Source organism: Natrix helvetica (assembly GCF_964273705.1).
Source record: "Natrix helvetica genome assembly, chromosome: 2".
Classification (NCBI taxonomy): Eukaryota; Metazoa; Chordata; class Lepidosauria; order Squamata; family Natricidae; genus Natrix; species Natrix helvetica.
Genome location: NC_138552.1, coordinates 282,945,939 through 282,963,273, shown reverse-complemented (window position 1 = coordinate 282,963,273; position 17,335 = coordinate 282,945,939). Strand labels below are relative to the sequence as shown.

The 17,335-nt window shown below is 43.4% G+C and overlaps 1 protein-coding gene across 1 annotated transcript in view; it reads right to left on the bottom strand.

Moving 5' to 3' along the window:
• AUTS2 (activator of transcription and developmental regulator AUTS2) overlaps window positions 1-17,335 on the bottom strand; it is a gene marked incomplete at its 5' end in the record, with an annotated part of 1,133,928 nt that overhangs the window by 40,071 nt on the left and 1,076,522 nt on the right. The window contains 4 exons of the mRNA XM_081941406.1: window positions 1,822-1,866; window positions 5,057-5,298; window positions 7,203-7,471; window positions 10,960-11,425. Of these exons, the coding sequence (XP_081797532.1) occupies window positions 1,822-1,866; window positions 5,057-5,298; window positions 7,203-7,471; window positions 10,960-11,425 (1,022 nt within the window). The remainder of the gene's footprint in view (window positions 1-1,821; window positions 1,867-5,056; window positions 5,299-7,202; window positions 7,472-10,959; window positions 11,426-17,335) is intronic.

Below are 17,335 nucleotides of genomic sequence, written 5' to 3'. Positions count from 1 at the left end.
AGTTCCCATATACAACAAAAGTGGATTTCTTCATATAGTAGTACAGAGTTGGCAAACCTTTTCGGCAACAAGTGCTGAAATGGGAACGCACACGCACGCAGGGGAATACCGGAAACCAGAAGAATAGCTTCCCACCCGGACATGCGAGAGCACCGGAAACTGGAAGAGCATTTTCCTGCCACACATGTGCGTGCCGGAAGCTCAGCTTCGGATTTCCGGCATGCACATCTGCACCAGTCCCCTAGTCTTCCGGTTTCTGGTGTGCATGTCTGCACGAAGTTAGGATGCATTTAAATAAGGTGCTCTTTAAAAGATTCAGCCTTTCAATTTTATAGCTTTGATTTATTCACATATTTACTTTTTTTTCTTCAGGATTACATTCCAACCAGTTTTGACTGGATCATATCAAACAATAAATACAGGGAGTCCTCAACTTACAACAATTCATTTAGTGACTGTTCTAAGTTATAATGGCACCGAAAAAGTGATTTATGACCATTATTCACACTTATGACATGTCAGGTGATTTACATTTGAATGCTTGACAACTGACTCACATTTATGACGGTTGCCATGTCCCACAGTCATGCGATCCCCTTTTGCAACCTTCTGACAAGCAAAGTCAATGGGGAAACCAGATTCACTTAACAGCCTTAGTTACTAACTAAGTTACTAACTAATTAGTAACTTAACAGTTACTAATTTAAGAACTGCAGTGATTCACTTAACAAATGTGTCGAGAAAAATCATAAAATGGGGCAAATTTCTCACTTAACAACATAAATTGTGGTTGTAAGTTGAGGACTACCTGTACATTAAAATAAAATCACAGTCTTTAAAGACGGTCTCACATATAGTGAATTACAATAATCCAGCTGTGAGGTGACAAAGTAGGAATTAACTGTTCACAAAGCTCCCTGATCTAGGAATGGACACAACTGGCATCCCATCTGTAATTTACAAGAAGCAGAAGTTGTGAGCCCAATAGACAAATTGCAAGCCAGCTCCATCTGGGATAACACAACTGCATCCAAAGCTAAAGATGATTATTTAGGGAGTTTAGTTGGCGTTTGAATCTACACAACTTTGCCAAGGTTGAATTATGTCCCTTTGTCCCATAGCCAGCGTTTCCATTGGGTTGTTGGTCTGACCTAGGCTTCCCAAAAGCACGAAGGTGACTTCTCATCCCAATAAAACCCCTTTCATTTAGTTTAAAGTGAATTCCTCTCCAGCAAAGTCCTGGCAAACAGTCTTTCAAGAGATCTGGGAACAGACTCCAGCTGTTCCTCTGCCTCACTGCTGTCTAACGCCAAAGGCAGCTGAGAACCGCCAAACGGCCTTGGCCCCACCTCTGCCTCCCACGCAGAGCCCCCGTCCGAGCCTTCCCCAGCCTCCAGGACTGGCCCATGTTCCTCCCCAACCTCCTCACTGTCCGACTCTGCTGGTCACTGGCAGGCCACAACAGCTGCTAAGAGAGCGGTATATAATTCTAAGTCCCATTGTTATAAGGGAGTCTATTATAATAATAAGGGGGACTTTGTAAATCCACTGAACACCCAGCCTCATTATGAAAAACTAGGCTTGCTGAGAAAAAAAAGGCATTGCCAATTTTAAAAAGGAGAAGATGCTACTTCTTTAGAAAAAGACAAGGAGGCAACAACTAAAGCAACCGACAATATCGAGGACAGATGCTTTTTATAGTGAATGGATGTGGAGGAATGATACATAAAACTGGATATTCTATCAAGTGACTGAACAGTGATGTAAACTCATGGAATAAAAACAATTAAAAACCATTTTAATTCAATAGTAAAAACTCACACTGTGACGGTAGAAAGGATCTACTTTTGTAGGGTATTTGTCAAACTGTAAAAGGATTGAAATACAAACTCATTACATTACATGTGTCAGGAGTGGGGAGGAGAGGATAACACACATTTTTTTTTTCATTTCGTGAAGTTTGGAATGCTGCCTTTTTAAAAAGTCCCTAGCGGTTTTCATAGATGTTTTATAGATCTTGATGGAGGTTAGAAGGATAATAAACTCAAGATTGTAGCCACAACCACAGTATCAAAGACCCACCTTTTTAATGTGCATTTCATGAAGCGCATTTTTTTAAAAAAAGAACAGGGCTTCAATTGCAAGTTGTGGTCGCGGTCTTGATTATTATTATTTTTGATGCTTCACACACAAACAAACTCAACTTAAGATGCCCCTCAATATAAATCACAGCAGAAAACTTTAAAACACACATACCCCTGGAAGTTAAGAAAGATCAGGAATCAGCAGTCATAAAGCAAAATAGATCAAGAAAAACATAGGTAACAAAATTTCAGGTATTAGATAAAACAAGCAAAGATTAGACATTCTGTTGCTCTGGCACCTTAACCTTTCATCCCTCATTCATCATTTTAAAGCATCTTCACTTTTTGCTGGATTTGGTTTAGGGAGACAACGAGTAGGTTTTATTGTAGTAGTAGTAGTAGTAGTAGTAGTAGTAGTAGTAGTAGTAGTAGTAGTAGTAGTAGTAGTAGTAGTGATAATAGCACTAGTAGAGATAATCCTCGACTTACAATAGTTGATTTAGTGACCATTCAAAGTTACAATGGCACTGAAAAAGGTGGCTTATGACTATTTTTTACACTTAAGACTGTTGCAGCTTCCCCATAATCATGTGATCAGAATTCATATGCTGGGACAACTGACTCAAATTTATGACGGTTGCAGTTTTCCGGGGTCACCTGATCCCCTTTTGAGACCTTCTGACAAGCAAATTCAAAAGGGAAGCCAGATTCACTTAACAACCATGTTACTAATTTACCAACCGCAGTGATCCACTTAACAACTGTGGCAAAAATGATTGTAAAATGGGGCAAAATTCTCTTAACAGCAAAAAAAAAAAAAGGGTTCAATTGTAGTCATAAGTCGAGGATTACCTGTCGTAATAATGGTAAGATTCAAAATACTACCCAGCCTGCTAACATTTACCTCACATTTCTACCTCACATATGTATAAAATAATAGAATGGAAAATGGAAAACCCAAAATCAGAAAAAAGAAATGCCGGTAACAGAAAGCTGTAAAAGTGTAATTGTGATTTTAATGTTTGGAAAATGTCAAATAATAATAATTTAAAAAAATACTACCCAGCCTGCTAACATTTACCTCACATTTCTACCTCACATTTCTCAGTCATCTCTGTGATAGTTCTAATTTCGTTAACACTTACCCAAATGGAGTTTCTGATCAGAGTAACCAAGATTATTTATATTAATTTAAATTTAATAATCCATAATTTAAATTTAATAATTTATTAAATATGTACACTGCCTGACTCTTGACAATAGAACGATAGAGATAGATTAGGCCTAAGTATAGAAATACTACAATATTGTAATACTGTAAATAAAGTGAAGTGCAGGAAAGAAGACTGACAATTCATTAATTTATTTCCCCCAGCGGTTCAGTTTTATTTAAATCTTTATTTAAGGCAATAAAGATGTGATGCCAGGAGGCTCAAGTTATTTTCCCACTAGGTCTTGTCTTGGAATTGCCATCATTTATTTATTCATTCCCTTTGTTCAAAGACACTGGATGACATCATTGCCATATTGTTGCATTCTGTATTTTTTACCAAGTCTGAATTGTGGGATTGCAAAAAACATAACAGTGGATGTGAAATTGGGGCTTTTACAGCTGTAATTAAAAGGTCCCAGGTTCAATTTTGACCTATGCTGTGGATAGCTGGTTACTGATGAGCTCACACCTTTTAGTCAGTTTAAGTATTATAGGACAAAACCAGATGGTGGCAAAACTCCAGATGGCCACAAGATGGCAGCAGATACAGAAAATATTAGTTCTTGGCTGCCATCTAAGGGTTGTCCAAGCACTTGCAAGCCAAATAGCCTAAACTATTAGTTACCGAAAGCTTGCCTTGTCAACATGTATTACTATTACTATTACAAAATGTTAAATACCTCTATTTTGTTCTAAAAGAAAGGCACCCATTAAAGCCTGCCTCTCACTTACAGCAAATAGAAGCAAGGAGAATATTAAGCTGCTGAATAAATAGCCAGGAATTTCATATAGAAAACTTTCAATACACACCAAAAACTGGTACTTCTTCAATGAGATTTTCCTCATGCTCATTATTAGAGAAGCTAGAAATACATAGGGTATAATTTAACTATGCAAGCAACTGAAATGTTAGCCCTGGAACCAAATTAGTGCCATAATGTATCAAGGCAATTCTATGGGGCATTTGTTATAGTGTTATCCTAATTGTCCTTCGATATTTACTTGTTTTAATTGTTGCATTACTTGTATTTTTGGTTTTCATTCTCTATTCGTCACCCAGATCCACACTTGTGAGATGGGTGGTTATATTAATTGCATAAAAGGTAAAGGTTCCCCCTCACAAGCGTGGTAGTCACTTCCGGCTCTAGGGGACGGTGCTCATCTTTGTTTCTAAGCCGAAGAGCCAGCACTGTCCAAAGATGTCTCCGTGGTCATGTGGCTGGCATGACTAAACACCGAAGGCTCATGGAACACTGTTACCTTCCCACCAAATTGGTTCCTATTTTTCTACTTGCACTTTTGATGTGCTTTCGAACTGCTAGGTTGGCAGAAGCTGGGACAAGTAATGGGAGCTCACTCTGTTATGCAGTGCTAGGGATTCTAACCGCTTAACTGCCGACTTTCTGATCGACAAGCTCAGTGTCTCAGCTAATGAGCCACCACATCCCTAGATATTTATTAATTGTATAGCTAACTATTTTTCTTTGCACATGTGGGTGACTCATGATGGCGAAAACAGAAAAGTTAAATTATTTATTAAATTAGGAGTACCAGATCTGGGCTGCCGAATCTATACACATGGAGTCCCTCCACCCCCAAAACCCCTCCCCACTGCAATGGGGAACAGTCCAGAGGGTCCCAAATGCCTTTCAGTCTTTTCTCCCACGACTCCACAAACATCTTTGCAGTTGGGATTATTATTTTTAGCTGTCACGATATACTTTGCAACAAAAGAAGGTTGCGCGCTACTTATCCTCACATTTCTGCCTGGATTACGCACCATGGGAGGTGCTGGCGTTGGCATGATGGCTGTTGGCGGGATGGCGTGAGGAAAAGGCGTGAAGGTGTGCTGGTGCGTGTGTTGGTGCGTGTGCTGGTGTTGGTGCTGGTGTTGGTGGAACTCCGTCCTCAAGTAGGGCGGTGGGCCCAGCGAGGCGCCACGATCGGCGCTCTGGGAAGCCAGAAACCGGGTGTTCAGCTCCTGGCGGAGAAGATCTTGCTCTGGAAAGGAAGACAACATCATGAAAGCTTCTTCCTCCCTCCTTTAAGTCATCTTATGCATCACTCCAATCATCGCCAACTCTGAACAATATGCCTGCCTAATTCTGTAAAAATTAAAAATAGACAGAATCTATAAAACAACAACAAAGGACAAGGCAACTCATAATTGTACACAAAGGAGTAGTATGAGGAACCCAAAGTCTGTCCCTCCACCCTCCAAATCTGTTGAAAAGTCAACAGATGGCCTTCATAAAACCCAGTAAGGTTGAGGCCAAAGGGATCTCAGTAGGGATGCTAATGCTATATTGAAGTCATCAAAAAGGCTCCATTTCCTCAGTTTAGGGACCCAAAGAAAACCCCTTCAATCTTATCTGATTGGGTGGGGAAAAACAACTAGAGAAGGCCATCCCAAACACTGCCAAAACCTGGGGCATCTTCCTTCCACTAATTTCTCCTTACTGCACAGAGGTTAATTTAGATATGTGTGGATGAGCTTCTGGTTTCTTCTTGCAAGTTCAGGACATCCATGGGAGGTTGATGACATCAGAATGTATGACCCAGGCAATCAAAGCCCTGAGTCTTTTACATGGGTGAGATATAGGGAGGGAGGGAAGGAAGGAAGGAGGAAGAGCATAGAGCGAGGAAGGGAAGGAAAAACATGGAGGGAGGGAGGGAGGAGAAAAGGAAGGAAGGAAGGAAGGAAGGAAGGAAGGAAGGAAGGAAGGAAGGAAGGAAGGAAGGAAGGAAGGAAGGATGCAAAAAGGGCAGAGAGCAAGGAAGGAAAGGAAAAACATGGAGGGTAGAAGGAAGGAGGAAGGGCATAGAGAGAGGAAGGAAAGAAAAACATAGAGAGTGGAAGGAAGGAAGGAAGGAAGGAAGGAAGGAAGGGAGGGAGGGAGGAAGGAAGGAAGGAAGGAAGGATGCAAAAAGGGCAGAGAGCAAGGAAGGAAAGGAAAAACATGGAGGGTAGAAGGAAGGAGGAAGGGCATAGAGAGAGGAAGGAAAGAAAAACATAGAGGGTGGAAGGAAGGAAGGAAGGAAGGAAGGAAGGAAGGAAGGAAGGAAGGAAGGAAGGAAGGATGCAAAAAGGGCAGAGAGCAAGGAAGGAAAGGAAAAACATGGAGGGTGGAAGGAAGGAGGAAGGGCATAGAGAGAGGAAGGAAAGAAAAACATGGTGGAAGGAAGGAAGGAAGGAAGGAAGGAAGGAAGGAAGTTTAAATAGTTCCATATTATTTTTTTAAGAGATAAAATTATTTCCTTCTTCCTTCCCCTCTTCTTGATGAAACTTTGCTGCTACTTGAAGTTATTTCATAAAATATGACCTAGCGCAATAAAATCTGTTTGTAACAAGGATTGGTAGAACATAGATTGGAAACCATTGATAGAATTCTGCAATATTTATTCAAGGTCGGAAAGTGTCTCCAAACAGATCGACTGTTTTACACACTGGGATGCCAACTGGTGATGGGACATTCTACGAGGCAACCTTCCCACACGAGGCCCACTTTTTTCTTCCTTTTACGAAGCCAACTTTTAGTGGATCTCATACCAGGATAATGATTTGGGGGAGCAAAAATGTCCAGATCTTTGGAGTAAAGCGAACTCAGGCCTGCTGGCAGAATCAGATCTTCAGCAACTTCTGGAAGAGTGTTAGAGTGGGGGCCATTCTCATCTCTGGAGGGATGATGTTCCAGAGAGAGGGGGCCACCACAGAGAAGGCCCTTCTTCTGAATTCCACCAGGTGTATCTCTTTAGAGGACAGGACCCTGCCTCCTTGCTCTGATGGGTCGGGTAGATGTGACCAGCAAGAGACGGTCCCTCAGATAACCTGAGATGCTAATACCTTGACTAAAACAAACAAAGAAACTAGGATTTGACCCGGAAAATGATGCTTTCTTCCTTACCTGAGTAAGCAGTGCCAGCGGGATGAGCTGGAACTTGTAATGTCCCCGATGTCAGAGGAGGAGGAGGAGGCAATGCCGTGGGAGGGGCAAACATATTGGGGTGATGGGTGTGATTAGAAGGCTGGAGGGCAGGTGTGAAATTATGGAGGGGGCTGTGATTGGGTAAAGACAGAGGGAAGGGGGAGGCCGAGGGATGGTGACCTATGGGGGGATGAGGCGGTGGGGGAGGAGGGGGTTGACTTTTGGCTGGAGTGCTGCTTCTGCTGCTGCTGTTGGTGGGAAAGACGCAGAAAGAAAGATGTTAGCAAATGCACAGAGAGGAATTATCCAATAAGGAAGGACAGACCCACAAGCCCTCCCATTGCCACACAGAGAGAACAGTCCTTCCTCCCAAAATACAGGAAGTCCTCGACTTACAACAGTTCATTTAGTGACCGTTCAAAGTTACAACAGCATTGAGTGACTTATGACCATTTTTCAGACTTACAACCATGGCAGCTTGTAAGGTCATTTCGATCAAAATTCAGACACTTGGCAACTGGCTCGTACTTCTGACGGCTGCCGTGTTCTGGGGTCATGTGATCCCCTTTTGCGACCTTCTGACGAGCCAATTCAATGGGGGAGCCAGATTCACTGAACAGCCGGGTTACTAACTGAACAACTGCAGTGATTCACTGTGGCAGGAAAGGTTGTAAAAATGGGGCAAAACTCACTTAACAAAAGTCTCACTTAGTGCCAGAAATGTTGGGATCAATTGTGGTTGTAAGTCGAGGACTACCTGTATTCTCCACATCAGATCAGAACCACCTAATCTAGTGATGGTGAACCTATGACACACGTGTCAAAGGTGACACGCAACAACTGCATTCACCAACACCTGGCGCTAACTATTCTCAAAAGCACGCCCCGTTCTCACACAATTTTCAGAGACCGTGGAAGGCATGTGAGAACGGGGTGAACGGCCTCTGAAAATTGTGCAAGTATGGGGCGTGATTTTGCACAGTTTCTGAAGGTTGCAGAGGGCGAATGCCTCGTGTGACCCACAACACCCTTGAGTAGGCTACAGTGGCCTGTCAACATAAGGAGAAGACTGACTGAAATTAAGCGCCATGTAGCAGCTCCTGTGGAGCACTGGGCTGTGAGTTCAAATTGTGCCATTCCCCAAGGCTCACCTGCAGGGGTGGGTTCCTGCCAGTTCTAACCTCTTCTATAGAAGAGGTTCCACAAATCTACAGTGGCGTTTAGAACCGGTTCCAGCTCCCTCCCCCCCCCCCCGTCCGCACATCATCAAGATGAAGAGCAAGAGGAGGAATTCTGGGAGTTGAAGTCCACAAGTCTTAAAACTGTCAAGTTTGAACACCCCTGGGGGGTTTTTCCTAAAGGGTTAGGGGTGCAAGGGTCTTGTAACTTGAAGCTTTAAGACTTCCACACTTCAGTGCCAGAGTTCCTGAGCCAACATGACTGGAGGAGGAATTCTGGGAGTTGAAGTCCACAAGTCGTAAAGCTGTCAAGTTTGAACACCTCTGTTTTTTTTTTCTAAAGGGTCTTGTAACTTGACAACTTTAAGACTTGCGTGCTTCAAATGCCAGAGTTTCTGAGCTAACATTTTGGTTGCTAAGCAAGAGCGTTGTTAAGTGAGTTTCACCATATTTTACAAGTTGGCCACTCCCATCCAGTCACATGGCTGGCAAGCCACTCCCACCCAGTCACATGGCCAGCAAGCCACTCCCACAAAGCAGGCCACACCCACAAAAGAGGTTCTAAAAATTTTTGAAACCCACCACTGCCACGTGGCACAGACCAGCCTTTTATGTAAGGCAGCAGTGGCATAAGGGATGAAATAGAGGTCTGGGCCTCCACTTCAGGCCCTGTCTTGGCACTGCCACTGAGTGCCACCGTTCATGGTAGCCTAGATTGACGGGGCGGGGGGAGGAAAGGGATAGAGAATTGTTCCTCTTTTGTTTGGGAGGGGGTACGTGCGACACGCCAGCAGTGCCAAGTTAGGCATTTTCTAAGATTTCCAAAATTCACCGTCACTGGCCTAATCTGTATAACGTGGCCTAAGGTTCCCTCATCCCACCAGTCTTGATGGAAAGCGGGATCTCTCAGGACAGATTGTTCTATTACTTTCATTTATTACATTTGTTGGCCACCCATTTCATCCAATTATGGCTGGACTTGCCCATTTTGCTAAAAGCATGGTTCAAGCCTAGTTGGCTAACAAACCATCATGCTCTTGCTTCCACAAGACACCAAGCCATGCACCAAGTTTTAGAAGCTGCAATGGCTAGGTTCAGGTAATAAAGAAAGTGGAGGGACTGGTGGACACTTGAGAGCAATTTTGAGAGCATGTTATAGTTGTTCTCACAAAATGGCTGCCTCGATGGATATGACCAGTCCCCAAACACTCATTTACTAGAATGCCAAATTCAGACCTTCCCCAGCAGGGCATTTAATCTCCTCAACTTATCTGACTTCTTCTAGGGAGAAGGACCATTATTTGCAAAGAAAGCTCAAGCTGTATTCACCTGCCATTTGATTTCTGAATAACATATCTTGGGTCTATATCAGGGGTGTCAAACTGAAGGCCTGAGGGCCGGATCCAACCCCTGGGGTACTTAGATCTGGCCCCACGGGCCTGACCCATAACCAGCAAAGGGATCAGCCCACGGTGCCTCTTCCAGGGAAAACGGAGCTCAGGAGGCAGCCCTCCCGAGCTCCAATTTTGCTGGCAGAGGACTGCGGGAGGCCATTGCGGCCGAAAATGGAGGGCACAGCCCCCTCCCAGCTCCATTTTCGCTGGCAAAACAAACTAAAAACAATACAAAAGGAGTAATGTTTTCCCTTTTGCATTTGAGCATGAAAGAACGGACAGGAAAAGAGAAAGGGAAAGAGGAAAGACAAATAAACAGAAGGAAAGATGGCAAGAGAGCAAGGAAGGAAAAATAAGGAAAGAGGGGGAGGAAGAAGCAAGGAGAATGAAGAGAGAAAGAAAAAGAAGAAAAGGAAGGAAGGATTGAAGGAAGGTTTGAAGGAAGAAAGGAAGATTATAATGAGAGGGAGGGAGGGTCTGAGGGAAGTCCTGCCTTAGCACTTGGTCACCACAGGTGCCCCCCACAACATGAATGATGTCAAGCTGGCCACGCCCATCCCAGCCCCCTGAGGTCAAACCCAACCCTAATTCGGCCTTCAATGAAATTGAGTTTGACATCCCTGGTCTATAAGAAGCCCAGATATTTTATTTGAAATATATCTATGGATGCTTGTCTGAGCCACGGGTCAGTTTCCCCTTTATTTATTTATATTTTTTTATTTTAAAAAAATCTAAACTTGAGGAGCGCAAGAACTTGATAGAGGCTATGGGAGATGTTGCTACACATCTCTGGGTTTCATTAGCAGAAGCGTGAGAGATCCAGCCTAATTATTTAGTGCTTTATTTTCTTGTCTGATTAATAGTCTCTCCCTAACACTTGACACAGCAAGAGCCTTGCTGTACTTTCAGTCCTTTAAATTGCAGACAACAGTACTGGAAACTGGCACCACTTTAAGCTTTTTGCCTAGTTTCAGTTTCCAGGGTTGGCCCAGAGTTTTTTGGATTATGGAAGATGTTATTTATAATTTGTTGGCCTTCTTCCAATTCTCCCACAGCACTCACCCAAATAAAGAGCCTGGCCCCTTTTCAAGAAATGTCAACATCTCTACTTTTACAACACAGTGGATGAACGGATGCTTGGAAAACGCCCAGCGTGATCCTCACCTCAAGCTGTTGAGGCTTAAACTGCTGCTGTTGTAAGCCGACAACTGCTGTGCAAGGCTACGGGAGGGAGGACGCAGCTGAGAAGGTGGTCGGTTTGGATGGGCCGGCTGCCCAGGAGAGGGAGGTCTCGGTGGATGTTGTATTTGGGAAGGAGGAAGGGTGGGAAACTGGGCCTCTTCCAAAGCAGGTTGCTTCTCTGGGGCTTCTGAATAGGAGGAGCGAGCAGGGTCGACAGCAGGAGGCTCTGGAGAACGTGCCTCTGTTGGTGGCACCAAACAAGGTGGGACCAAAGGCTGAGGAACTTGAGGACAAAGATCCTGAGGCACAACAGGGTCAAGCGATGCCTCTTTCCCACCGTCCTGACTCTTCTCTTGGCTCCGTTCTAATCCTGATATTTTGGAGAGTGCCAAAGACCGGGCCTCTTGATCTTCATTTTCTGTTAGCGTAACAACTCCTAAGTCTGGATCTGGAAACAAAAACAACAAAGACAGACAAAAAAAAGATGGTTGGTACAATAAGGCAAGCTACACATACTCTGAAGCTACACTTTAACTTGTTAGGTTAACGAACCAGAGGTCTGATTGATTTTCTAGTGACATTGTACATCCTAATAGAAAAACTAACCACAAAAAGCTAACCATTTGCAGCCTAATCCTTATATGAGTAGAGTAGAGTAGAGTAGAGTAGAGTGGAATAGAATAGAATAGAATAGAATAGAATAGAATAGAATAGAATAACAGAGTTGGAAGGGATCTTGGAGGTCTTCTAGTCCAACCCCCTGCTTAGGCAGGAAACCCTACACTTCTGATAAATGGTTATCCAACATCTTCTTAAAAACTTCCAGTGTTGGACCATTCACAACTTCTGGAGGCAAGTTGTTCCACTGATTAATTGTTCTCAAATTAATGGAAATTTCTCCTTAGTTCTAAGTTGCTTCTCTCCTTGATTAGTTTCCACCCATTGCTTCTTGTCCTACCTTCTGGTGCTTTGGAGAATAGTTTGACCCCGTCTTCTTTGTGGCAATCCCTGAGATATTGGAAGACTGCTATTATGTTCCCCTAGTCCTTCTTTTCATTAAACTAAACATACCCAGTTCCTGCAACCGTTCTTCATGTTTTAGCCTCCAGTCCCCTAATCATCTTTGTTGCTCTTCTCTTTACTCTTTCTAGAGTCTCCACATCTTTTTTACATTGTGGTGACCAAAACTGAATGCAGTATTCTAAGTGTGGCCTTACCAAGGCATTAGAAAATGGTATTAACACATGAGAGAAGATGGAAGGATCAAAAACAACCGTCCCCGACTTGTTTACCAGCGAGAATTAACAAAACTGCCAAAGCCACGAGGCCGTTTTCAAAAAACAGAATGCAAATGTATTAAGCAATAAAATGAAACGCTACATGTGAAGAAATGCAATGAAACTCTTGTTTACCACAAGTGACTCAAAAATGAAGGTCAATTGTGAGAGCATCTCAGGTTTACAATATAGCATCCAAAGGGTGAAGGCCCTTCTTTCTTGTGATTATTTTTTAAGCCTCCCGAGATGACAAATTGAGATGACTCAATCCGTTCGGTGCCAACAGAGCTTCAAAAGCTTTCCTAGATTATCTCCACATAAACAGCACTCCTGCAACACATACCACTGAAATTAACAAGCTGTGTGTGACAGCCAAGGAAAGCTTTTGAAGTAGTTGAGCGGAACCTCTTGAAGGACACTTAAGATTATGGGGAATTTTACTCATGACAGTGCATTTTATGGTACAAGCCACTGTCAACTCTGAAGTGAACCTGGCTGAAGCCATCTTGTGCTGCCTTGTAGTTGCCAAGAAGCCTGAGAGGGGGAAAGGAGGGGGGGCAGTAGATAGCCTGGCTAACCGTCAAAGCCAAAAGTTTTCCTGTGGGACTTGTTCTGATCTAGGCTTCCCCAAAAAGCACGAAGCAGATTCCTGGTCCCGAGAAAACCCTTTTATTAAACGAATGTGAGTTCCTTTCATTCACATTCAGCAAAAGCCTGGCAAACAGTCTTTCAAAGGTGAATTTATGAACAGGGACCTTATCTAGCTTGGAATTGTTTCCTGCATAAGCCATTTCACTCCTCTTTTATTTCCTATGGGAGGGAGTTATCAAAGCACATGTAACTGCCGTAAGGGCCTCCCTACTGAAGGTATGGCCACCATTGTCATAATAGCAAAGGCTTCTTTGTCACAGCTGCCACCTGCTTCTTGAATAGGTACTCTAAGTCCAAAAAAAGACCCTCAAATTGTGCACTAGCTCTGGAATAAGAAGCTAAATATGCAGCCAAATATAGAATCACTCCAGACTCAGGCAATCCAAACATCCACAGCCACTCAACCTTATCTGGATTCAACTTAAGCCTTTTCCTCCCCCATTCAAGCCCACACTGTCTCCAGACATTGGAACAAAGTGGAGCTATCGTCAATAGCTAATCATTTGGAGCACACGATTTACTGAGGCAGCTTTTCTCCATAAGGCAGTATTTTTTTTTTTAGCAATAGCAATAGCACTTAGACCAGGGGCCAGCAACCTTAAACACTCAAAGAGCCACAAAGGTCCTAAAGAGGAGCCTCCCATTCAATTCTGGAGCCGAGTGTAAGTCCAGTTCCCCCATCATAGAGTCTCCTCCTAGCGTGGCATCCTTTTTCCTCTACTTGTCCTAACCGAAAGCCCTACTAATTGTGGAGCCGATCGTCCACAGGGTCCCACAGCAGCGGGATGAAAGAGCTACATGCGGCTCCAGAGCCACAGGTTGCTGAGCCCTGACTTAGACTTATATACCGCTTCCCAGTGCTTTACAGCTCTCTCTAAGCGGTTTACAGAGTCAGCCTATTGCCCCCAACAATCTGGGTCCACATTTTACCCACCTCAAGGCTGAGTGAGCCTGGTGAGATTCGATCTGCCAAACTGCTGGCAGCCGGTGATCAGCAGAAGTAGCCTGCAGTACTGCACTCTAACCACTGCACCACCGTGGCTTTTTTTTTTTAAGAATCGTAACTATTTTAAGATCTGTACCTTGACTTACAATTATAATTGAGTCCAGTATTATGGTCGTAAAATGTTTGCGGTTGTTGTAAGTCATGGCATCACACGACCGGAGCTGATTTTTCAGAATTTATTTTCACCAGTCATTAAGCAAATCTATTTTTTCCCCCAATGGGAAGGATTATTTTTTTTTGCCAGGAACTGGAAGCAAATGCCAGAAATTAGCAAAAAAACAAAAAACAAACCCACTGAAAATCAGAGTCATTTTACCTCAGGATGCTTCAAACAGCCATAAAAGTGATCTGGTTAACAAAGATCCGAAATGCGACCACATGACTTTGTGTACGTCTATGTGTGCAAACACATGCAGTTATTGTAACGTCAAAATCTTTAGCTTTCGGGGGAAGGTGTTCTTCGTAATTCCAAAAGTTCCTAAGTGAGCAGTCATAAGTCAAGTCTTTTTATGACTGTAATCCCTTTATTCGGGGTAAAGTCAGGGCGACTATATGGAACTGAGCGTTTATTGGCCAGATACCCTTCCTGACACCTATGTGAAGTTCGCAGATATTTTCTCTTTGCGCCCTGAGAGAGAAATATCTGTCCCGACCTAGGATTAAACTCTCAACCTTCCTGGTGAGACATGAGTGTCTTTACCACTAGGCCACCATGCCATCAGTAATTAGAAATGACTAGAAAGATCTTAAGCAATTTGATGCCGTAGTTTATAATTTTGGTCTGTTACTTTAGCCACGCACTAGTGCATGATCTATAACTCCTCCAGATCAAGACTTGGAATATCCACTGTGGCTACCAAGAAATGAGAGAGAGTACTGTATTTTTTGGAGTATAAGACGCACCGTGGTATAAGACGCACCAAGATTTTGAAGAGGCAAATTTAAAAAAAAGTTTTTGCACTCTGCAGACCTCCCCAAAATGGCCCGTTTTTCATGAAAACGGGCCAAATTCTTTTTCAAAAAAGGGCATGCATAGCCTTTAGGAGGCTTGTAGAGTGTTCCTGGGGGCTGTCCCCCCCCCCAAAAAAAAAACCTAGCAAAAAATGGTCTGTTTTTTGCAAAAAATGGTCTGTTTTTTGTCAAAGAAAAAAGGGCATGCATAGCTTTTAGGAAGCTTCCAGAGTGCTCCTGAGGGCTGGGGGGGTGGGGGGCATGAGAAAAAAATTGACCAGACCTCAATTCCTTCTTGCTGGATGCATTAAACCTTAACAGCCTTCCAATTCAGCTATTGCAACTTAAAAAGTGATGGAGGCTGCCAAGGCTTAAAATTCTTCTCAGATGCTGAAATCCACAAAGACAAATTGAGGGAAAGCTCTGGACTTGTTTTAGTCCCATTAGTTTTGTACACACAGAGGCGGAGAGCTGACAGGGCCTTGGCAGACCTCACAGAGCTCCTACTTTATAGCTGTCATTTTGGGTAAACATTCATTAACGCAGCCAGCACGCCTGTCTTTTTCCAGACCTCAGAAGATTTGGGAGCCTCGCAGCATGGAAAACCTTTGTAAAGAGCGGAGGGGAGCAGGCTTGGAAGCCCAAGTTACTGCTCCATGACAAATCTGGCTTTATTAAAAACATCTGAATTGGCTTGAAGATGTGTTTCCAAGTAAGGAAAGAAATGCAGGGATTAAAAGCAACACCTTCCATAGACGAAGATGACCATGGACCAGTCGTTAAATGAAGGTTGGGTGTGCTCGGCTAGTCCTTGACTTATGACCGCAATGTAGCAAAAAATTTCTGTTGCTAAGCGAGATGGTGGTTAATTGAATTTTGCTCCATTTTACCGATTTTTCTTACCACGGTTGTTACGTGAATCATTGTTAAGTCAGTAACACGGTTGTTGAGTGAATCTGGCTTCCCCATTGATGGGCTTGTCCGAAGGTCGCAAAAGAAGACCACGTCACTGGTGAAATTCAATTTTTTTACTACCGGTTCTGTGGGCGTGGCTTGGTGGGAGTGGCAGGGGAAGGATACTGCAAAATCTCCATTCCCTCCCCTCTCCGGGGGGAAGGATATTGCAAAATCCACTCTGGGGCCAGCCAGAGGTGGCATTTGCCGGTTCTCCGAACGACTCAAAATTTCCGCTACTGGTTCTCCAGAACCTGTTAGAACCTGCTGAATTTCACCCCTGGACCACGCTGCTCTAGAACATGCAACCATCCTAAGCATGAGTCAGTGGCCAAGTGTCTGAATTTTGATCACGTGACCATGGGGAAACTGCAAATGTCATAACTCACTTTTTTTTAATGCTGTTCTAAGGTCACCAAATAAGCTGTTGTAAGTCAAGGGCTATCTGCATTTTGAGTTCCTAAGAACTGAAGAAAAGCCCTGAAGGAGTAACTGAAGTTGCATAATCATCCAACAGTTATATCTGAGGAACTCACAAGTCTGGATGAGAAGTGAAGTGTCCTCTTTTTTTAAAAAAAAGTACTTCCTCTTAACCAATATTCAAGGCCTGCAGCCAGAAATTCCAGTGGAAGTAAACACCCATAAATTCTGTTTATTTATTTGCAGGGTTTTCTACTCTGCCCTGGTCCCAAGACTCCAAGCAATTTACAATAAGGTTAAAAACAAGATGTGCTTGCACATAACACCCACAAGGAATTTTTAAAAGGCATCTCAAAGCCACAGAGGCAAATAACAAAAAAAAAAAATCATCCTCAAATGCCCACGCGTCAAAATTATTTTCATGGCTCTAAGTGAAAATGAGGATGCTTGGCACACCTCTGGGAGTGCTGCCCAGCAAGGGTACACTCCAGGGAATTGCTGTCTTCAGAGGTGTGTTCTTTTGAACTTTTGTGGGACATGACCCTAAATATCTCTTGTCTGCTGGACAGATTCCACCTGGAAGAAACCATCCCCCAAGGAATCTGGAACTAGATTCTCTGTTGTCTTCAAAGGCAACCCCTGGAGAGTTGTATTACTATAATTAAAGCAAGTGTAGATGGTTGAGTCACTTTCACCAGAACTTCACAGTCTGCAACCGTGCCTGGCATCTAACTTATTTACCACCTAATCAACCACAGAGAGGGAGAGGGGCAACCTATTTTCCAAAGCACCTGAAGATCAAACAAGGAACAATGGATGGAAACTGAACAAGGAGAGAGTCAACCTGGAAATAAGGAGAAATTTTCTGACAGTGAGAACAATCAACCCATGGAACAGAAGTTGCTTTCAGAAGTTGTGGGAGCTTCATCACTGGAAGCTTTCAAGAAGAGACTGGACTGCCATCTGTCAGAAATGGTGTAGGGTCTCCAGCTTGGGCTAGATGACCTACAAGCTCCCTTCCAACTATATTAATCTAAACAACTTAGGTGAAGGTCACTCATCCATACTTCTTCAAGAGATGTAGTCAGTATATAAAGCA